Source organism: Cyclopterus lumpus, chromosome 15 (genome assembly GCF_009769545.1).
Source record: "Cyclopterus lumpus isolate fCycLum1 chromosome 15, fCycLum1.pri, whole genome shotgun sequence".
Taxonomy (NCBI): domain Eukaryota; kingdom Metazoa; phylum Chordata; class Actinopteri; order Perciformes; family Cyclopteridae; genus Cyclopterus; species Cyclopterus lumpus.
The window spans coordinates 10873039-10897924 of NC_046980.1; the positions used below are offsets into that span (position 1 = coordinate 10873039).

At 41.3% G+C, this 24886-nt stretch overlaps 1 protein-coding gene across 4 annotated transcripts in view; it reads right to left on the minus strand.

Annotated features, from left to right (window-relative positions):
• kcnma1a (potassium large conductance calcium-activated channel, subfamily M, alpha member 1a) overlaps positions 1-24886 on the minus strand; it is a 122298-nt gene that overhangs the window by 74981 nt on the left and 22431 nt on the right. For all 4 annotated transcript variants that reach the window (XM_034551798.1, XM_034551799.1, XM_034551800.1 and 1 more), the window contains exon 2: positions 19858-20010. In XM_034551798.1, coding sequence (XP_034407689.1) covers positions 19858-20010 — 153 coding nt within the window. The remainder of the gene's footprint in view (positions 1-19857; positions 20011-24886) is intronic.

Genomic DNA, 24886 nt, shown 5'->3' on the forward strand with positions numbered 1-24886 from the left:
GTCAAATGCAGACTGAGACACAAAAAGAAACAGAATCACGCGTCACTGCAGGAGGTGATCAAGTGAGCTCTCATCGGGGAAATGTCAACCAATGAAACCCTCATTAAACTTTGATGGCATACATCCGAACATCAGCACACATCGCGGTCGTCCCTTTGCCTCCGCTTCAAAAGCCGGGACGGGCTCTGAATGTGTACGAAGGATGCGGCAGTCGGTCAGAATAACACACTCCGTATTCCAGTCACACACTGCATAACCCAACACAGACTACTGGTTCACAGGCAACACAGGCATACCAATTCATACGAGAGCATTCTTACCAATTGGACAAGAAGGATCAAACACGCATTATTCGATGGGGATTAATAGTAAATGAAACCAAACACAAGTTTGCGGGAATAAATGTTATTTCTAAATATAGTTCAAAATCCTTTTCCCAATTTCAAATAAAACATAAATTGTATTTAAGACAGACAAACAGGACAAGAGACATTGGTGGGAAAGTCAGCTGAGAGGCAGCTTCTGAACAGACTTTCCAATGGCATAAATGCTAATTGCCACCTCCATTAGAATGGGACTCTTCTAATTAAAAGTAGCATTAACATTGTCCCTATGTTAAAAAATTAAATAGACAAGCACAATCATTTAGCATGTTTGACTGTCAACAGTGCAGGGCCTATTATACCCAGACATGAAATATAAGACTCATAAATGGTGATAGGAGCAAAAGACAAAAACAGGCAGGATAGAAGCTGATGCTTTAGTCGGTGTCAAATCCACTGTTGACTTATTATTGTCACTGTTGTCATTTACATCAGTCTAATGGGGAAGAGTGTAAGGTGTAAGATCTAAAAATCTAAAAGTGACATAGACAATGTGTCACCATCCCAATAGTATTTATAGTATCTCTTCTCCTGCTACAGCCTGCTCCTTTTGTGTTGCCGCCCAAGGTCATGCATTGACTGCCTCTGGAGAGACCGGTTGAGGATCTGTAGAGGGACGTTATCCTATTCTTTAAGAATCCTCTTATCAGTCATCCTAATTCTCATTATTCAATGTGTGGGGAAGGATAATGCTTCACAAACAAATGAAACAATACAGCCTTGTACCTATTGAGGTAATATAAAAATAATATTTAAAAAAAATTCTTTAGTTACAAACAATGTGATTGACATTATCGGAAAACGGCCTTGGGTGTAAAAAAAAAAGCGCAAGTGTGAAAAAGACTAGAACATTTTATTTATATAAAAAATGATACATTGTCTGGGATTGTGTTTTAATGAAAATGTGGATAATGATCAAAGCAGTTTTGTAGACAGACTGCATTTAGCCAAACATGATTTTATGAGCCGGTCCTAAAAGTGGAAAAGGCAGCTTTTTCTGTAGCAGATTTTGGGATCAAACTATTCATGTATGTCAACAAGACACTGCAAAATTCAAAAGGCGATACTACTGGGAGTATACCTGATTTGGATGTGTGAAAATACAAACATGGTGTGAAACGTAACACTTTCAAAATGCTAACACTAAAAATTAACTTTGGGATGATCAACAGGACAGGTGCAAACCGAGAAGTTACAACAAGCAGACAGTTATGGCTAATGTGATATTTTGAATGTTTTTTTTTATGCCAAACTACACATATGTACTAAAAAACAATAGAGCTGCATTGGTTAGACGTTAATTTGTAAGTTGTAACTTTTCAAATTTAAATATTTTCTGGTTTCCTTAGTCTTAATTGTGCTCTAAATATTTTTCGGACTGTTGGTTGTCCAAAATAAGACAATTAAAGAAATTGAGCTTTGGGAAATTGTGATGGGCATTTTTCTGTATTTTCTAAAATGGTTTTTAATCAATAATGAAAAGAATCATTATTTTTAGCTCTGGAATTAGAATAATACATAAAGGGGTGAAAGATACAACACTATGGCCATTTGCATTGCTACCAATTGCTAAGTATGGAAAATAAGAACTTTACCTTACCCTTCAGACAGACTACAGAATATTGTTTGATTTTACAAAAACAAGAAATTATTGCAAATAAACGGGCAGGCCCCCACAATATATATTTGTTCATCTCTGAAAAGAAATACAATATCATAAATCAAAACACACCCACTGATGCCACAGCTCTGTAAATTGCTTCATTTAACCCTAGTGGCCTTTATGAGTGAGATGGCCACATAGTGTCGTACCTCGGCAACAGAAACAGTGATTGACGGGGTAGAGGGTGGGGAGGGGGGGGGGGGCGGTATGAAGGAAAGCCTCTCAGGTCTGACAGAGTGACAGCTCCTAAAATGAACAGCTGTGAAGATGAAGAGGAGGCCTGTGGGGATTTGTTCCAGAGGGACAGGACAACCTGTCTGAAAAATCCCCTCTCATAGTTGTTTCCATAGTATCATTAATTCATAAAAATAGTACATTTTTGCTATTCGTCCACTATTTGTGATGTGTCACTGCTGCATTAAACAATCCGAACAGAGGAGGACCAAGTGAGATGTACAGTATGCTTCGGATACTAGAGGGGCAGGTCTCCCTTCCTCTAGCATCCTGTGTCTCATGGTATCCTTCCAGAAGGACCGACAGTGTGACGGTGACCTTGATGGTTCATCGAGAATTTCAAAAGGACAAAAGAGATTGAGCGAAGGAGATAGAGGATATAGAAAGATGGAGGTGATGATGGCAGGAGATGGAGGGATGAGCGACAATTAGAGATAGCTCTCCTCGGGGATATGAGGAGCGTTGATAGGTGGCAGGAAATGGCTTGTGGCAGAGACAGAATGAGAGTGAGAGAGAGCCGCTGAAGAAAAAGGAGTGGAGGGATGGAGAACATTAGAGCATGTCCTCTAAGGCACAGCAAGAGCTTAAATGCCACAACGTGTGCGTGTCTGTGCACGTGTCTCCTCTTTGTGTGCGAGAGTTTTATTGTGTGTGTGTGTGTGTGTGTGTGGGTCTGATGTGTGTGCGTGTGTGTGCATGTGTGTGTGTTCAACCTTTGTGTGTGCGCATGTGTGCGTGAGACGGAGAGGAGGACCCCGACTGGGATTATGCCAGCGCAGAGAAGATGAGAGGATGTGACCAGCCTGCATAGAGGGCAACATTCTTCAACTCTTATCCATCCGTACCAATTCTCCACCCAACAGCCTAAGCTTATGAAGTATTCCTTTTTAAAACTGCAGTATACGTGCAGAATATCAAATTGGGACTTTTTAGAAAGCCGCTGCCACTGCCCTGAGTTACCACAATGGACATTATGCATGCGTACAGCGCGGTTGGTAGAGGGCAACATTATTTTTAGAGACGTATGACTGTTCAGCTGTTACAGCGATGCTAACTCAGTGGTAAGGTAGCCATGTATGAAAGATTGAACGTGGGAGTTCAGTGGAGGCTCTCTGTGACATAACACCACAGACTCTGGGTAAAGTGTGGCTTTTCTCTGCTGTATATCACAGGCCTACAAACCTGTTCCCATACCTCAGGGTACTGCCCACAACTGAGCATGAAAACTGACAACACGACAAGTACAGCATCCAGCACCCTGGCTTAGTTTTGTTTTTCACTGCTGAAAATACAATACGATTCTAAAAAAAATTAATAGTAATAATAAAACAATGAAAAATGTGTGAGGCTGAGAGGTCATTAACTTTCCAAAATCCTTTCAGAAACAGCCTTCCACCATACTGTATGTGCTCCATCCGGATCAGATCACCATTGCTTGATCATTTCAGGTGAGTAAACTTACTTTGTGAACGATGCAGGATTTTCATTTAACAGGTTTAAGAACTCACCACTATGTTCCCTCTGCTATAATTTGCCTCTAGTGTTATAATCTGAAGAAACTAACTTGATTGCGGTCATTTATGAATTTGCATATTATTTCTGCGGCACTTCTTCTCATTTTAGTGGAAGGAGGAGGCTAAATTTGTTTTGGAAGATTTATGATGTTGATCCTTTTGGGGAAAAATTAGCCAAACCAATATGATGACAAGTATTTCAGAGTCAAAACCAGAAAAGCATTCCCAGTGGTCGCTAGATTTGTCATCAGTTACTCTGCAGACATTATGTCAACAGGAGATATGAAAACATACAAAATCTGTTCTTAATTCAAAAAGATGACATAAAGAAGAATTTTCACTTTAATGACGAGCTCACGCAAACGTTGTAGGTTTTACTAAACAATGTTTAGTTACACTATAAGCATCAAGACAAAAAAGATGTCAACATTACATACAAATAAAGTGTGTGTGAGCTAATTGCTACAAATTTATGAATACAGTTCCTTAAAATGCATCATTGCATCCCTGCTTACGGCAATTCAGTCAGACCTGCTGGCCTCGGATTGACTCCTCAAAAATGTCCTCTCCTCTTCCACTCCCTGTATCCCATTCAGCTTCAATAACAATAAAACACTCGATCTCCCACAAGACCTCTATGCAGACTTCTGCCATGCAGGGAATCCTTTTCAGCCTGACAACATGATGACACTGAGTGGGGCTGTTCCTCAAAGGTGTTTGTTCACAAACTAACCCATGAATGAAAAACTAATCTGCAGGGAATTTTCCGGGTTTTGTGGGGAGCTGTCGAGGGACACTGTGACTTGTAACCACTGCCCATGCTACTATTAATTCATGCTTTCACAGCTGTTTTATTCAAACTCAGACAGAGTGGTTGCATAACTGTAGCGGATGCAGTGTTTGATGGACAGCACAAGAAAGAACATTGTATGGTCTGAAAGAATAATGTGTAATTCCTACTTTCCTCCTCTAAATGCGTTATCTGTGTTCGTCACAGACCATATAATGATTAATTATTGATGATATGAGCATTAATTTCTGCTCAATCTTTTCAATTTACTGTGGTTTGTAAACACTTTGCTCACATTTATTGTGTCCCTTTATTTATCTCAATAATAAAAGAAATGTAATTGTGCCATTTATCAACCAACAGCCAGCTTGAAATGTACTTAACTGGAGCAATTTCCCATCAACAATGAGAAATGAGCGCTCTATCTAAAGTATAAAAAAAAAAAAGGAGAAAGGTAAGTTCGCAGTGTGAATACTAAAAGATTGTATTTAAGTGGCTTATTCTCCATCTGCTCTGCTCGTCATAATGTATTCAGGTCACTACACTGTTGTCCAGGCACCAGTTACTGCAACACAATTCCATTATGTGCCTTTAATCCTAACATAAATCATCCCTGCCATAGTTAATAATATCAAAACTTTATCACACCGACGTCATTTCTATTACAATGCATGCAGAGCAATTACTTTGTATGATTTTTATTGCAGAATTCAGCAGAAACTTTCATCCTTCTCCAAATAATGTCATTCTGCATTTGGCAGCGTAAGGAACTGCTAAAAGCTTCATCTTCCATCCCAATGAAGCAAATGGATCGACTAACATCTAAATTATAGACAATATAGCTGCACCACATCCTGTTTCCTCTTTCCTTTCTGAACCCCCCCCCCCCCCCCCCCCCCCCCCCCCCCCCCCCCCCCCCCCCCCCCCCCCCCCCCCCCCCCCGATGGCGCATACAGTAGGTTTCGTCTCGGAGGAGACGCAGCGGTGACATGATCTTTATCTAATTAAATCATGGTTTCTTCTAATTTCCTGAAGGTTAATGAGAAGTTTATCACCCGTGCAAAAGCCCACTTTCGCTCGCTAACAGTGGGTCCTGATAAGGTAGAACGCTCGCTCACAGCAAGGGGAAAGATGAGACTGGGACCCGCAGGATAGAAAGAGCTTTATTAGTATACTGTGTTTGTTGGCAGGCTATGTAAAGGGGAGAGCAGCAGCATCTCAGGATATCCTCCTATGTTTGCTCTCTGCCACATCAGATCAAACCCTATGCACAGCTGTCCAGCTCAGTCAATAAGGTGGGTGGATGCCTGGAACCTGCCATGAATGACCTTAACACAATACCTTCACCCGTCAGCAAGACCTTTAAACCTTTTGCCAGTTGCATTCACTAAATTAGCCCATTTTGACTGCCATGAGCTGAAGTCCCTCTTATAATATTTCAAACAAAGCCAACATCTTTTATATTCAATTTCAGTCTCACTTACCGGGCGCTTGGTATACTTCTGTAGTTTGAGATATGACCGAGATGGGAAAGAGGGTTGAGTAGCATAGGGTCCTTTGGCTTTTGGGGTATACATTCTGAATTTCTCTTAATCTTTCTTCATTCAGTTATTCATTCAGTAGATAACTAATACTCTCCGTGGCAAAAGCTAATCCACCTCCAACAGAAACAGAAAGTAAAGGATTTTATTCAGTTACATTAAGTGCATTTTAAATACATTTGTACACGTTGAATAAACATCAAGTCAATAAACCTTTTGTGTGCGTTCTCACAGAGCCCTGACCCTTATTAAGGAGACAATGAGGCAAACTCCACTTCAGTGTCAATCAGCTCCACCTCTCACCTTTCCTCCGATGATAGTCTGCTGGTTTGATTGATTGTTGACCAGCACTGACACCCACATCAATATTCAATATCCAACACACTTGTCAGTGACCAGTTCCGCTGCTTGCTGCCTGAAAGGCAGTCCATTCCCCTGAGACTGGGGATTGTATAGGTTTAATATCAGTTAAGCGTTTTACAATCCAACTCTCCATTTTAATGTATGATTGAAAGTGCCACACAAAGCTGCCGTGTACACTGACATCGCAAGCACCTGCATACCGGAGTTCAGATGGGACTTCTGGTAAAGCTGTTGGAAGTGTCCATCACTTCAAATAGGAACTATGACTGCAAAACTATATTTACTATTTTAAAACTGGATTTACTCAAGCTCTTTCTTGCCTAAACAAGCAGCAGTCTGATTACGGACAAGCTTTGTTCCCTTTTGTGGAGTGGCGTCTGATTGAGTCCTCATTCATGATTGACTTGTCTACATGGTTTAAAAGCACAACGGCTCATGATTCTTTCTCTTGGAATCATTTTAAGATCCCAATATTACCATCAACAGGAGTAAAATATATAACAAAATAATAATAATAATAACAACAGAAAATACCTATTAGTATATATATATATATATATATATATATATACACATATTCTATAAAAATACCTGTATATTTTTTAAGTTAATGTTTTGATTCTGAGTTTGTGATATAAGTATTACCTTTCAAAGGAGTTCAAAAGAGTAAATGCTTGTTGAGGAATTGATTCCAAACCTAAAGGCTCAGTTTATCTAAATTACCCAACAAGTCTTCCTAATTAATTGACAAATTGACATTGTTGGTCCATGCCCTCCAGAACAACACATATTAGCATTTTCTCCTCGGACGCCATTATCAACAGGACAACACTGCTGTTTCAGTCATAATTCCTATATGTCTGTTAGAGGGCTTTTGCATTTGAATGCTAAAAATTTGTTGGACAATCATAAATTACAAAGAACCTATTTATCATGTTGATGGTTTTAGTTTCACTTGGAACTTGAGCCAATCTGTCGCTAAGATGTCTCTATACTACAGGTATCACTGGAGCTTTGAACTCTAAGCTATCTGCCATCAACCCAGTAAAAAAAGAACTATACTTTATAATTTGGGTCACCAGGAGAGAGAGAGAGAGAAAGAAAGAAAGAAAGAAAGGGCACAAAGCTCATTCCTGTGAATAAGAGATGTGATGTTGCCACGGTGATATACGCCACTTGTGGGAATTACTGTGAATGCAATGCCAGAGAGACACATACAGCAGCGGCAAAGTAATAAAAGGAGATCACAAAACCAAACCATCATTCAGTCTTCAGGGGCTAGAATTGTCTGACCCTTCAAGGCCCTTTGTTATGCTTCCATTACTTCATCTAAGTAGCCCCATGACGGAGCTTCCCCCTATTTTTGGTTTGCGGGATTACTCAAAAGACAAAGTAAATGGATGAAATAGATCATGTAATTCTCAGCTTAGTTGCCGCTGTTTACCTTTCAGGGTATTACTATATTTATTAGAATGGATTCAACCTGGAGGTTAATTTTTCCTGTCCTTCACTTCGACTTTGCCTGAGCGCAAGATTAAGTGCTGCCATGTGTATATCACATAATCATAACAATGGGCAAGTAAGCACTCATCTAGCCTAAAAACAGTACGGTACACATTACTCATGCAATCAGTGGCGTTTGAGCATGCAGTCAAATACAGCTGTGTATGTGTTGTGGCATGCAGGATGTACAGATACTTTAGGAGAGTAGAGGAGAGGAGAGAGCAAAGTCGTACTGCTTCTTTGATGCATTGAGGCTTTGAAGTCAATACTGATGCAATTTAGGCCCAGAGGCAGAGCCAGGACCACAAACCATTTAATTAGCACATAGCCATGGCTCCTTATATGAGAGCTCTTCAGTAACAAAACAATTTCTCCAAACTACAAATATGAGTTTCAGCTTTGACAGGAATCCAGATCCATTCTCATATTAATGTTCCTCATGCTTTTATGTCCTCTCATTCCCTTTTCCTCCATATCTCCCTGCCACCTGCCCTCTCATGCGATACATTTCCTGCCTCACTTCCTTCCTGTACCTCTCACATCACCTGCAATCATCCCCTAATGATCTCATGGAAACTTTGAGCAGCGAGCGGGTGGAGGTGATGATGTGTTTTAGGGACACTGCGTGGCCGTCCCATCCCAAGAAACAGAATCCCAGTGGGGGTAAACGGATCTGAAACCTGGCTTAGCAGATGCTCCCCAATGTGCTGACTCCTCTCTCAATTAGAAGCGCAAACATGGCACGAGTGACAACAGCATATTCAGAAGGAACTTGAGACCATATCTACCACCGGGTCTGATACTGTCGCAGGAATCATAGGACGGTCAAAAAGGTTCAAAATATGAAGCATGTATTACAGCCCTGCCGACACAAGCTGAAACTCTATCTTTCCCCTTTGAGGATCTGCACAGCACAGTATAGGGAGGTGTTTGCCATCAATATGAAACCTGATGTGACAACTGCTTTTTGTTGTGTCTTAGGCCACTTTCAGGAGGAGTAGAACCATATCATCTATCTTCCGCCACCGATGGTACTGCAATAATAACCTGTCCACCCTATAATGCAGCAGTAGGGATCCAGTCAGCCCCATCCTCCAATGATCATTTCACTCCCACACTATCTCTCTGTGTGACTCAGTCCTGCTGATGTATAGATGGTGAGACAGACTAAGAGGAGGCAGCTCCTGCTCCACAGAGCAATTGACATGCAGCACATAAAGCCTGCACCAAGAAAATGTTAATAATTTGATACTTTATCAGTCCCCACTGGGAAATTCTGTTAATGCTCAGCCCACTCCAGAGAGCTCAGAGCACAACGCGAGTTAGAGAGCAACACCTACAGTATGCAGCCGGGAGGTATTCCGTTCCTTCCTCCAGGACTTCAAGGTCAATAGACCATCATTCAGGAGCAGATGCTGATTTATCGTTTGCTTGTACTAAGGAATCTTGAACTGACATCACAAATAGTGAAAGAGAAAGAAAGACTTGCTGTATTTAGACCTTTGGAGGCTACTATCTTAGTTTTGTTGAAGAATAAGCGAATGTGACCTTATTCTTAGGAGCTGTTTGAACTTGTTGTAAGATTGTATTCTTGAACAAAGCAATAAACGGCTCGAATCTGAATCCTGTCTTCCTCTTCATTTGCCACAACAGTTTCATTTTTAGTCGGACTTTGGAATTATTTAAAATATGAGGACCATATCGATCTTTGTCATAACCTCTCCATCCGGCCGTTACATTGGCATGACAATTAAGAAGTCAGCTTACTGGAGAAAAACACTGAATGTAATCATCAACCTATAACAGAATGGTGCTCCATGCAAAGGAAGAAATTATTTTCACTTGAATTTGTATTAATGAATAAGGTATAAAACAGAGGAAGCCTTTCTTTTGCTCTACAATAATGCACTTCTGCATCCGTAGGAAAACAAAAGTAAAAATCCTGTTTAAATCGGCAGAATTTCCACCAAAGGAATGTTCATCCTTTCCTAATCTTGGTAATGTCCTCTGTCCCTAATTCTATTTTTGGAAAGCTTTAAGAAATGCGTCTGGCAGAGGCAGCGGTGTTAGATGTGGTTGGATCAATGTGATGCTGCAAGTTCTGATCCATTAGGTGTGCGTCATTCCAGAGGCACTGAGTCACTCAGCTTTCCATACCAGGCAGCCATGACACAAATGAGACAGGAAGAGTGTTGTTTTGGAGGTGACAGGGGCTCCAAAGGACAAACAAGAGAAAGTCTGCATCCTGCCGGTCTGCACGCACTATTCTGCCTGTTTGTTTGCCTATTTGCCTGTCGATGTTTTTGCTCGGTTACTGTCTCCCTCAAACTGTCTGTCTGCCTGTCTGTCTGTCTGCCTGTCTGTCTGCCTCTTGCCTGCAGTCTAATGTGCTTGTGACTCTAAAAGCAATCTCATTTCTGACTACCCTGTCTACCCTGTCTACCCTGTCCTCAGCCTGAGGTTTCAGCAGAGCATGAATAATCGTATTGTAAAAAGTAAACAGAATAATATTACTGCAACCACTTGCTGAGATTCACAGAAGGCAATGCATTAATTATCTAATGGCATGGAGCATGGAGGAATTGTTTAAAATCTACGGCGGGTTTGTTGTAATTAGCCAAGTGATTCTGGATTTCTTTACGACATACTCCAAAGGCAATGCCACCAGACAAAAAATATATAAAAAACACATGATGAAATACAATAATTGAACTATTTACTTCATCATTTTCGTTACACGGGCTTGATTTGTTTTGCGAGTTTTGTGAGAATGAATGTGCTGAGAAGCATCTCTACGCCTAGAAGGAAACAAATGAACTTGCGTCTCTGACACATTGCCTTGTAAGTCACAGGTGACTTTGATTTAATAAAGAGGAGGCCGGATAGCTAGCTAAGTGAAACATCACTCCTGTGTCTGATCTCTTGACCTGTTCCTTCTTCAGAACAGTTTGAGGGAGGGTGGGACACACAAGGGGACCTGGAGCTGCAGCGAGAGAAGTCGGGTGTAGGTTATTTGGCTCTAAAGCGATAGCGGCCCAGGTGGCAAATGGATAGCTGAATAGATGGAGGAAAGAAAGAACAAGCAACGATGAGTCATCCAGCAGAACGGCTCAGAGTTATGACGGACCTAAAGCAGGACTGCAGCGGAAATCATTCATGAGGACAAATTGAGACTAACCATTTCAGAGTTGTAAAACTCTCCCTAGTGTGCTGCAAATTCAAAAATCAGTGGGATGCTGATCAATTAAATGGAACAAAGGAGGACATTCAACTATAACTCTACTATGGTGTGAATGGTCTTATCCATTAGGCAATTCAAACTATTTTTGTTTCCGCTCTGGTGAATATTTCAAATAAAATTTATTGAGTCTTGGTTTATCGGTTTAAGAAACTAGCTGTAGTTGTTACACGCACTAAATCCCTCTTCGTCTACTCTTTTGTGACAGAATCTGAAATGGAATGTTTTCTGGATAATATGACACTGTACACTGTGCCTGTATTTATATATGCATGCTCAGATGTGCAACACTATGTCTGCTTGTGAAGTGAGACAGCAGTGTGTGAATTCATAGCAACTATTATTATGCAGCTTGATGGCAGGGCTCCCTGTTGCTCTTCTTTCCTCCTGTGACACCCTGCTTTCCCTCTAATCCCCTCCTCCTCCTCCACACTTATGGCACGACTTATGTTTCTTATGTGGCCGAAGCCCTTAAAACCCAGACAGCAGGGCTGCTCTAACACAGCTGACGTGTGGTCATGGTAGGAGAATACATTCTGAATCAGTACTCTGAATTTATCACTAAATCAAAGACTGAAGCCGATAAAAAAACATGTAAAGTAACACTTATCGCGACAAAACATGGTTAACAGAAGAACACACATGCGTTCATACTTGTCGTACACTTAACATACTTACTTAACCATAATATCTCCAAATATGCCTTAAAACTACTCATCTGTGGGAATTGTAAATGCATTTGTGCCTTGAACACATAAAAGGCTGAAGATGAAGGTGTTGTTATACTTTGCTCTAACCATCAGAATTAAGCTCAAATTAAAAACATAGCAAAACTTATACAACACTAAAATATAACAAGTCAAGGAATCGACAGCCATGCCACAAGCATGTAATAGGCACATTGTTGTTTTGAGGTAAATGGCAAATTAATCATGCATTTATGCTTTCGGTAAAATTTTAACATTTGTTTTCTAAGATTAATAAATAAACATAAAGCTAATGGGGATGACAGCAGGTATTTAGTCATAAATACCTGTAAAATTAGTCAGGGAATGAAAGCTATTACAATTATTCCTATGCAATGTCTGAGTTTCATGGCAATCCATCAAATTTGCTATAATATATGCTCATTTATCACCTTTCATTGGAATCATGTCATGATGAAATCTTATATCGAGATATCGTGATACACAAATGCATCCTCTAAATTGATAATGACAAGCAGATACTGACTAACATTCCTCAGATGATCTGATGTTAAATAATTTGAGGGAATATAATTTGAAGATTGCAGTTTTTTTATCACATTACCAATAAATTCCATTTGATAAACAAATGCTGTCTGTACAATTTTTTTTTTTCTTCAATAATTTCCATTGAAACTTTTATGTTAACATGAATTCTTAGTGAAATTCGGAAATACTTTTAATTTGTCAAGAATATAATTCACACAGGAGTGTACAAAAATAGGCTTTACCATGTGGTTATTTCTTATAGCTTATTTACTTACTACCAGAAAAAATGCTGCATCGTGATCCATCCATCCATTTTCAATACCGCTTATCCTCATTAGGGTCGCGGGGGCGCTGGAGCCTATCCCAGCTGACATAGGGCGAAGGCAGGGGACACCCTGGACAGGCCGCCAGTCCATCGAGGGCAGCTGCATCGTGATATTTACCGTAATTGAGATATGACATGACAAGATTCAGGCCGTATTTCCCGGCACTACATCCAATAGCTCTTAAAATATTTCAGTCTGGATCAACGTGGTGGAAACCAAAAGCCAGTCAGAGCAGCAATCTTATCCCTGGAGCCATGATGCAAAGATAGGGGCCACACCCATAGCTCATTCACTCTAACAAACCTATTTAGTCTTCCTGATCTAATTTTATATTTGATTAATACTCTCTACAAAACCTTTTTGCCAATGCCTTATCCTCAAAGTGCTTATTGTTGTTGTGGAGCATTGTATCCTAGCTTGCATGTAACTTTGGCTGGCACCACACCCGTCTCTCTCCTCCCTCCCTCCCTCCATCTCACTCTCTCTGGTGCAGTGCTTGTCCCTCCAGCATAAACAGCTATTCATCAACGTTCAGAGGATTTAAGTCAATGCCAATTGGATTGCCATCGACTGAACTGAAAAAATTATGGCAAATGACAAAATGAATAAGCTGTGCAGCTCGTTAAACTCCACAACTGGGAGAAAGGGGTAAGCAGCCTGGACGTTTCAGAGGGCGTTTGAGTTTGAGTTAAGGGAATAGGAGCAAACTGGTTTGGAGATTGAGTTTCATTATGTTGGAACACACTGCTGGAGCAGTCGCGTCACCAAATGCCGAACACAGAGGCGAAGAATGTATAGATTAGTCCGTGTCCACTGCTATTAATTTATTGAGAATATGGGTTGTGAAGTGTCTGGGCCCATTCCTTAAGAGAGATGGTCTCTGTGGCTATTGATTGTTCATTTATCATGTCAACATGGCAGGTGCTTTTTTTAGACAGATACGTTTGTGTTTGCGTGCATGTATACACATATTTCTGTCCATATGTTCAGGGGGAGGGATGGATGATGATTAAATATGGTTACTTATAGACTTTCAGCAGAATCACATCATGAAAATGTCAATGAGGAGCGTGATACTATTGTTTTACAAATGTATGTCGTAAACTGTACATTGAGAGTCGGGTCTCACCTATTGCATTCAGTCGGACATACGTTAGTTCTTTGTTTTGAATGTCATTATTTTTATGCTTTTGCATGCTTTTGCCATATCAATCAACCATCGCAACGTCCTAGTTCAGGGTGTACTTATGTGTCTGTATGTGCGTGGGCGGATGACTGCACAGATTCCTCATTCATCAGTAACAAAACCCAAATCTTCACTCTCCAGATAAGATCTCTTATCCTACTGAATGCATATGAAGAGACATCTGCAACCTTTTACTTTTGAGGGTTGAGGCAATTGTCACAGCGGAGCGTGATGCAGGAGATGGTGCTGTGTTGACAGCTGTATCCATGCTGAGGAGTTTACTGACAGCAATAAATTAGTTCCACGCACTCGACGGGAAAGCATAATTAGCCAACACAAACAGACACAAACAGACGTGCATTTACACATTTGTGCATGCACACAAGAACACATCCACTTGCGCGCACACACATACACACACACACTCATATGTTCATGGGTAAACTCAGGGATGAACACAGACTGGCGCCTGCTGTAAAAAAAAAAAGAAAAAAAGATAAGAAATATAAAATTCCTAAATATCAGTACAAAAATGTACTTATAGGGGCAAATACACACTGCACTAACATAAACAATGGCAGTCTGAAAAGTAGAACACTGTGAATGACGGCTGTTCACCATGCAGGCAGTCACAGGGGGTGCGAGAGAACACATTCACGCTTATTTCCTCCACAACAGGATTTTTGAGGACACATTGAATGTTTCCTGCCAAGATATACACACACACACACACACACACACACACACACACACACACACACACACACACACACACACACACACACACACACACACACACACACACACACACACACCACACACACACACACACACACACACACACACACACACACACACACACACACACACACACACACACACACACACACACACACACACACACACACACACACAGTAAGCAACCGTCTTTGCACAAAAGCTGGAAAAATTTAGAAAATCAGATGAGAGGGTACAGTCACAGGCAAAGGTGTACAAAGGGAGAATGTGTGAGAACAAAAAGCAGGCTTCCTGTCAGAGGCTCTCCTGCACAATCTGCTTTTGAAACAGCTGGATTTTGCTGGATTTGTTACAATTACAGTTAGAATCCATGGGCTGTCACTCTACTTCAGAGATAGACAGATGTGTTGTATTTGCAGAGGACAGGGGTCAGCATGCAGAGTGCCATGCAGTGTGTGGGGGGATGGGGGGGAGGCAGCGGGATGACCACAGGGTTTAGGGAGTGGACCAAGTGAACAGATGGTCCATGGTTGCCACCCAAGATCCCATTAAGAAAGATGGCAGGGCTGACCTATTTCTAGACCCACCATGCTGTGCAAATATACTGCGCAGAGAGATATGGAGAATGTCTGCATTCATAGGTTATACTCCTTGCTGTTTTTGTTGGAGATTATGGCATTACATACATTGTCACTGTAGCATTAAAGCAGGAATCAATCAGATCAGATGCTGTGAAGAATTCCACCCACTCATATTCCTAGCTGTCCAACTAGTCATTTCCTCGGACATTGTGCCCGTGAGTGCTTAATTAGGTCTTTCTACAAAGCGACCGGGGTGATACGGTCGTCAAGAGAACGATGAGCCATCCACTGTGAGACCAGAGGTGCTCTGCCTCTCACCTATGTTCCACATGCAATGTCTTTGTGAGGGCCGCGGTCTCACGCGGCTCGGAGAGACACTTCCTCACGAAGCTGCAGTCGGCACTAAGTCGCTTAGTTGCTTCCTGCTCCGCAAAAGTCCCCAAAGACTGACTTTTTAACCTATCGATTCATTTCCAAACAGTTCTCTCAAAACCCTTTTTAGATATTTGGAAGAAAATGTGTTTTCTAACAATATAACAATATATTGTATGAATGCAGTTTCCAGCAGAGGATTCCGTTTGAATATGTTTGAGTTCATTACTTCTCCGTTAACTGAAAACCACACTTTAGGCAGGTCATGTGAGTGAGGTGATACATATTTGAAAAGGTGATATTGTAAGAGTGATGGGTGATACAAAAAAGCTAATGACCCACACAAAAGACTGGCTCATGCTAGCATAAATCATTTCACCCGTTTTTTTTATAACGCACATAAGCCTAATCAAAACTGGATATATGTCTCTCTCAGTGTGTGAGATGGTGGTTGGATGGGGCTCATGCATGTCGGGTACAGAGGCTAAGATCACACAATGACAGGGGGCTTTGACATACGACCAGTCTGAGGAAACAACATATTATCAGCACCTTTGTCTCTTGAAACCCCATAAGGCAGAAAGATGCACGCACACGCACACGCACACGCACACGCACACGCACACGCACCTGTGTGCACCTGCTGCTCTTTGTTTACTGTTATTACGTGGTCTGAGCCATGCCATGAGCCATAATAGCTTTCTGCTCTCGCAGCCTGTAGCTCAGCAATGGGACTAATAGTTGCTAATGATCAGAATGATTCCCATGCAGCACATGTCTGGTCTTAATGGTTTTGCAGTGTGGGTGGACGTGTGTTCATTTAATTCCTTTCTCGTCAGAGCAAGTATTTTCGTAAATTCATATTAGAACAAGGCACCAATAACGTATTGTTGTTATTGGAGCCTTGCTCTTAGCTCAACGGTGATTCACCCCAGCATGGAGCATACATATGGGAACTTCTGGGCCAAGCCGCTGCCACGGGTGGATTTAGATTTGTGTGGTGATTCAATAATTCAATAAGCCTGGGGGTACACTTGATATTGCCCTGGCAGTGAAGTCATCAAGGCAAATAAATGAATAGGATGGAGTGCTTGGCCTTTCTGCCTACTACAGGCTATCTGTCTACGTCTGCTTTGGCACGTCCACCTTGATAGAATGGAGGCTTCAACCCTACCTCTGTGTGTGTGTGTGTGTGTGTGTGTGTGTGTGTGTGTGTGTGTGTGTGTGTGTGTGTTTGCGTGCGTGCCTGCGTTTTCTGCTTTCTGTTCTCTGTTCTCTGCCTAGGCGAACACCCCCCCAATGTCAGATGACTGAGCGCCACTACACAGCAGTTGCCATGGTTACCAACCAGGTTCCGTGTACACTAATACACATTGCAATTTTGATCTGCAGTGAAGCACTAATGGGACAGCCAAAGTCCCACAAAATGACCCACCCACACGCTCACACACATATATACATTCTTGAAAGCATAGCATAGATTAGATGCACAAGCTGCCATGCATGTTCTATATATATAAATATGGAGAAACACTAGCATGCATGCATCCCCAAATATACACAGTCCACCCACATGAGGAGAAACTTTTTCACTTACACCAAGTGCTCATCCATACATATTGTGCTACATATCATTAGTCTGAGCACATGAGCAAACACAGCCTGATTGATCAGCAGTAGTTACCCACCAGAAGTAGAACAAATTACAGTAGGTGATACACCGGGGTATCTCCATGCCCGGAAACCCCTTTCACAAAACCAGTGCAGTATTTCTCACTGACTCTCACAACCACTCTCTTTTTCTGTCACACACACACGCACACACACACACACATTTGGGAGATGAAAGGGAGAGAGAGCTGTGTCTATGCCAGCAGAGCTGTGTGAGTGGGGAAGTGATGAAAGAGAGGCTCATTTAGTAAATTGACAGAAGCCTTCAGGATTCTTCATCTGCTTCACAATGAAAGGCCTGAATCCTTCTAAACTTCTAGTTATTCTCACTAGGCGTGAAGAAACTGTCACAGTCCAGCAAACCGTGACAATAACAGTGTTAGTATTTTAGTTTGAAACCATCTCTCTTCTGACTTCCACCACTGTGTCATTCAGTCCACAGATGCACAGTGGATGCACTGCTGTTCATACACTGATGCAAGTTAAAGCTGGATAAGACCACCAAACCACACCCTAATGTTCTCAGCAATAACAGACTGTTTCAAAGTGGTGGTTGTTGTTGTTGTTGTTGTTGTTGAAGAGCAGCTAATGTAGAGACCCTCAATATCTTATCTCAATGGGAAAATCCCCAAACTGATTAACCTGTTACACCCCAGCCTATTTTTTTAGGATTCTGCTCGAAAAACATACCCAAACTAAAAACGGGTGTATCTGCTCTACCACAAGGGCTATTTAAATAATGTTGGTTTTATAATAAAGTAAACACTTGTGAGAATACTTCAGATGTGTAAATATCAGCCTATATGTTAGTGGTAAGATTAAATGGCACACAGCACAAATTAAAAATATTTGTTATATTATGAATGGGGTTCAATACATGCAAATACAGCATAAAGAAATTTGTATTAGTAATTAGTCATTTGAAAAATTTGTTTTTTGAAATTTGCACACTGTAATGTGATGAAGCGATTTGTGTTGCTGTGTTCTTTTGCTTGTATCTCGGTGGGGGTTGGGTGTAGAGGATTTTTACAACTATGACTGGAATCTGTGTGGACTCCTCTTGCTTCTTGGTCATTAGCTTTTTCTGCTAGGACGTATGTCGCTAGGCCCGGAAAACTGGACTGTGAGCTGATTTAAGGCAAATTATGAATATGATACTTGAGTTCTTATTTTTACTATTGTGTGAGTTGGGTTTGGAGCATTTGAAAACAGCTTACTAATTATTGTAGCTTACGTTCTGCTGTTTAATTTGATGTGAAACATCATGATATTATTATCATTATCTTTATGGTTTTACCTGAAAACCCAGAGCCTCCTAATTCGGACCCTTATTTGGGGGCTGTGTGGTGTAAAAGGGACACAGAAAAGCGGTTGTCAGGCTGATTTCACTCAATCGCACGTCGCCCTGCATGGGGTGACGGGGTTAACTTGACTGAGCTCCAGTTCTAATCAGACAGTGTGAAGTCTTTTCATAACTAAGGCAGCTAATAAAATGAGGCTAGCTCAACTGTCTGCTGCTCGGTGGAGCTACGTGGCAGACATCTTGCTAAGCAGAAAGGAGGAGCACATGGAAAACGCTGCTGACGGGAAGACAGTTTTTCATTTTAATTGAGTGTTTTTGCATGAGGCAGCACAGGACTGGGGAGACACTTTTGAGATTTAATCAAATGTTTACAATGTGTTTGTACAACTTCAAACGGTGTCCTTATTACAAACTGGGCTTTTGGGATATGTTTTCTTGAGGTCACCCAAGTCACTTGCTATTACACACATCAGACAATTTTCTTTCTTACCATCAATACATATTAATATCAAATTCACATCAATATTAATTAACTGTCATTATATTTGATGTGAAAAAAAACTCAAGCAATATGGGAACAGTCTGAATAGCAGCACAGCATTATATTTATGAGTTTGACTGTTGCAGATATATCAGGAGTTGTAGAGCGCAGGAGTAATTCTGGGGGCAGAGTGAGGGATGAAGCTAAATAAAGGAGGGGGAGAGGGATTGTAATTCATAACAAGAGAAAAGCCACAGTAACAACCTCTTACCTACTGTACAAACACCATGCCCCCTCGCGTACTTGACAAATAAATCTCCCCCTCACATACACACAAACGTGTGCGCGTGCAAACTCATCTGTTCAGCTGGCAGAAGCCCAGCAGAGTGAGTTACCGCGTACTGCACAGAGGCCATTGCAGCCGAAAGAAGGCTGGACAGTCGACTGAGACACATCGAGGACTGAACCTCCGCTGGGTTAGGTGGGGAATGGGCATCAAATGAATTGCCCTACAGTATGTTTCAAGTGTGAATACATGTGTACATGGCAGTGGATTATACAGTGGATCCATCTGAAAGGACTATTTGGGTGTGAAAGCCAGTAGCAAACTGTGTGCCTGAGGAAAGCCCAAACTGCTGCACTTATCTAATTACGGGTTGGGTAAATTAGAGTCAAAGAAGTGCAAATGGCTTTGGGTTCTGAGATTGATATCCACTCAAAAGAGGAAAAACTTACCAGAACTCTGCCAGTGAGTGTCTGAGCGGAGATCATGACGCCGGCCCAGTCTTTGACTGAAGTCATCCATCCCACCTCGCTGATTGGGACCCCCTCCTTCTCATCGCCCTTTGGTTTATCTGCTGTCGGATTGTTGATCACCTTCTGAACTTCCTGTAAAGAAAAAAAAAAGATAAGAATCTGTGAGCAAATGGAGCATAATAAAAAGATAAAGAACATAAAAACAGAAACATGGCCTGCTTTGGGACTGTATGGTAGAAGTAAAAGGCCCCCACTTGAAGTGGCATTTAATAGTGAGGATAGAAAGACATAGTTAGCTATGGGAAAATCGATTTATCTTACAACAGGAAACAATGTGTAGACATCAAAACCTCGAAGAACACCAACGTTTGCTAAATCTAATTAACAAACAAACAAACAGATTCCTGATATCAGCCCCCATTGTCAAACAATATCCTGTTAAGTGGAAGGCTTCTGTTCTCCGGAGCTCAAGCTCGTTCACATTCACGACAAGCTATAACCTCGGAGGGCAAAACAACAAAAAAGCCTAAGATTGAAGGCATCACTCCATGATGGCCTCTATCTGCTATATGTTGAACATGTATGTCTGAGTGCCTCTGAGTGTGTGTGTGTTAGATAACTACAGAATGTATGCGTTGTTGCTCATATGGCTCTTTAAGTTAATTGTTCCACAGGGTTGAGAGAGAAAACACTGTTGTTCTCATGCAGGCCTTTCTACGTTCCTTCTCGTTTCCGACTGAGCGAGCAGAGTTGCATGGCAGTTCATTGACATGCTTTGCTTGGCTCAGTCATTGCATGCAGCTGTTCCTCTCCAGCCATTCACTCACTCACTCCTGATTTGACACAAGCAGGCACTCACTGTACATGTCCTTCTGGCGGAAAAGGGGAATGAGTAGATTTCCCTTTGAGGAAACAAAATTTGACAATTGGAAGCACAAAGATGCATAGGGGAAGGTTTGTGTGCGTCACTCCCAGCCTCATAAAACCATACAGTTAAGCCCAGCAAATGGCGTCCATGGAGAATCCCTGGAATTACAACAACTTTCAGGCCCTCTTCATGGCGGTCCGCTGTTTCTTTCCAAGGAAGCAGGCTCGTATTACAGCAGGGTACACATGGAGCACTTGGATTTGCATTTTACAATGTCCCTGCTCACTGCAATATCTGACAAGCAGCCATCAAAGCAGATTATGTGCTATGTCAACAAAGTGGAATTTGCTGCCTAGTACTGTACATGTCACATTGCTACAGTTTGTTTGGATGACCTCATAACATTCAAAAAACGATGACATGAGTTTAAAAAAAAAAGCTTTGTTTATTTTGTTGCTGCATAAGACATTTCGTTCCGGGAGGAGTACACAATGAAAGGCCAAACAGCCATTGGGGCGACCAATACTGTTTGTTCATAACATGCAACACTAAAACAAACCTGTACCTTGACTATTTCTGCAGTGCTAAAGAGCAGTGATATTACAGATGAGCCCGAGAGAGTGCTCTGTCCATTTCAAGAGGATTGTCTGGTCAAATTGGATTACATTTCATAATGTACACAGCTGCCATTTTCCTAATTTGATTCCAACCCAAGAACAATGCCAATAAACTGGCCCTAAAAAAGCCTGACTTAGTCATAAGATCATTATCTGCTCCTGCCGCCAGTCCTCTCAGTACTGCGATGGATAATTCAGTTACTTGTGCTTCATATACTTGTTAAACAGCTTAATTTTAGGAGGCTAACAAACTCATCATGAGTGTGATTTTGAAACAATTAGCTTTGTCTTTGAAAGTCACACACCTAATTATAAATGGTAGCTGCCATTAACTGGAAGCAAACTGATCTTCTGATAATTTTGGATTCATAGCATATGTATTGTCCACGAGTACATTAACCCCCGTACAGAAAAAGTGCAAATATTATTTGCCAAAAAAATAACATAATTTGGAGTTTACGAGGAAGCCAGGGATCCAAAAGATTATCAGCCCGATGCAGATAGAGAGGTGCAAAGTTCTGCGTTTACTCTCAAGGATGTTAATTATCGTCCACTGCAGTCCGTTTTTAAATCTAACTTTATCTTTTTATATATTTACTTTAAATAAATGAAAAATAATAAATTATCCCAACTATCATAGATAGATATAATAAGATTGCCACAAACTTTAAAAACGTCTACACGTCCACAAAACCTTTTCATGAGATCCTATTGCCTGAAAGCTGGAGGATATAGTAAATAGTTTAATATGCATCTCTAAAGATTCTCATCCATACTTCAGTGCTGTCTCGACGATGTAGCCAACATGCATCTCCGCCTGTCACATGCTGCAAATAGTCAGCAAAGTGTGTATGCATGCGGGTCACAGTACACAGGGAGGTCTCAGGTTTCACTTTGGCTGTGTGCCGGCTCAATAGCACTCCAGGCATGTTGTGGTGGCGTAGTAGTATGTGCTAGTCTGTGCTCGGCAGTTACTTCTTGGCCAGAGGGCCCCACCACCTTCACACCCCACAAACTTATAGTGCAGTAGGAACACACCACATCACACGAGAGCTACTGTATGGCGAGTTAAGTCTCACAGTAGCGGTACCTGTTCCTAGCTCTCCTCACGACTGTTTCCTTCAAAAGACGGCTTCAGACATTGGTCCTGGCGCAACAGATTTCTGGTAAACGCTGCTAACTGACTGACAGGTTTGCTACATCACGTAATGGAATCACCAAACAACAGTGTCTTCATGAATTAGTTTTTTTGTGTAAAGAAAAACTACAGCATACATGGAGTTCAAGACGTGAAGAACATTTCATTTATAATGCCTACGCTGTGTCTAGACCTCCACGGATGCCACGATTAAATGAGAGTAGCTATTCTCACTGGTACATCCCTGAATATGGAGGCTATAAGAGCACATTGAGCAGCAGTAATGTGTTACTGTGTGCGAGTGTAGCGGAGGGGAATCCATGAATAATGGATGCAGTCTGATGGTTGGGTAGATCGGATGAGACAATGTAAACAAGGAATTTCTTCTAGTTCATTTGAGGGGCCGGCGGTAGGCCTGAGCAGAGGGGGAGAGAAGCACTGCATGGGAGAATCCATCTGCTGGCTATATATACACACCTGTGATGTCAAACCGAGAGAGAGACAGTCAGAGAAAGAGAGAGAGACAGGCTCAGAGAGAGGGATCAGCAGGGGTAGGTAAATGTGTTCTAACAAAACAAGAGAGGGGAAAAGGGATATGATGCAAGATGTGATACAAATATTTCTAAATAAGTAAATATCTCATCAAAGTGAATGGTGTGTTTGTGCACACCTGGTAGACGGGTAAGTAGGAGAACGAAGTCCTTGATAACACTTTATTTATTATTAAAAAATAATGATGGTGTAATTGTCTTACCTATATATTTTTTAATAAACAAATGCATTAGTGCTGATACCATGCAGTAATTCACCTTCTAAATAAATTAAAACACTAATGTGATTTGTGACTACGCCGCACTCATTTACAGTACATACAGCATTTGGCAATTATAGACCATTTATTGAGCCAATAATGGGAAGTGTGATGTAACATCATATTAAAAAGAATTATGTAGTTCAACCCTCTACTTCAAGGAACCTTTTTATAACATAACAGATGAACACAGTTAATATTAGGATTGTAGCAATTAACAGAGTACACAGGGGAGGGCTGGATAATAATGAGAAAGACAGAAACATCGTGACACGGTGAAAAAAAGACAGAGAGGGGCCGACAGTCAGAAATATACAGGGAAGGGACAAACAGGCCGGGGTTATGGAAGACAAAGAAGGGCATCTTCTCAACAAAAAAAAAGAAAAGAAGACAGAATGACAGCGCAATAAAGCAAGAGGGGCACGGACAGTGACAAGACAGAGACACAAATTACAAGACATCAAGAGAGACAGGAAACTGAGCTACACAGCACAGACAGGGAGACGGTGACAAGAGAGACAAAGATACTTCAAGGCAGGGAGATAAACAAATAGGGGAAAGACAGACAGCGGGACAGATTGGGAGCAAGATAAAATGGGAAGTGAGAGTGAGGGAATGGAGACAGAGAGCGAGACAGAAAGAAAAGACAAGAAAGAGAGACGGGAGCATGCCCATGTGACTCCGCTGAGCTAACAGGACTTGGCTTAAGCGCAGCTGTTCCTCTCTGGCTTTCGTCCGCATCGCTGGGGAAAACTCTATTCCAGTGTGTGAGGCTATTTATAGCCTCACCCAGGGAGACGTGAAACTAGTGAATCTCATAACATGCTCGGTTCCCCGTTTGCTATTTTAATGCCGGTACAGTTACCCAGTGTATCCCTGGGTTACAGAGCGACACTGGGTCAGAGCAAAAAGGGAAGAGGGAGAAATAATAAGGAGCCTCTTCACATACTAATGCATATGCACACATATACAGGTGCAACACAGGTTCTGAGTAATGCCATGTGGAGAAAAGATGTTATTTATGTGTGGAGGTCAGGCCTGCTGATATATATATATATATATATATATATATATATATATATATATATATATATATATAAAAAACTAAAGGGGGCAAAAGGTACAAGTCACTTTACTATCAGGTCGTAGAAAGTGGCATGTTAGTTCACTAATGAAATGCTGCAACAATGACGTGTGTTTATTCATAATATATATATCTTTACTGCACAACATAGAGATCAAAGTGCAAACATAAAGGAGTATTCTGATTTGAGATGATGGGACTTGAACCAGAGGTTAAGGGTTTACCTGCCTTGTGTTTGATTGTTTGATTTAGTGATTACACACACATGTCACCGCTATCAACGCAATGTTCCTATCCCCAGCCTCGGATGGAACCGGCAGAGCAAATCTGCACATGTGATTTAGTCTGTACTATGAGCAGTGTTTATACTCTGGGGGTTTCTGTTTATAAAGTGCAAAATCATTTTTAGAAAATCCCCAAATTTCAGTATTGTGCACATTAGGAGATTGAGGTCTTTCAAGTCGAAATACGGCATTATAGTGTGATCATT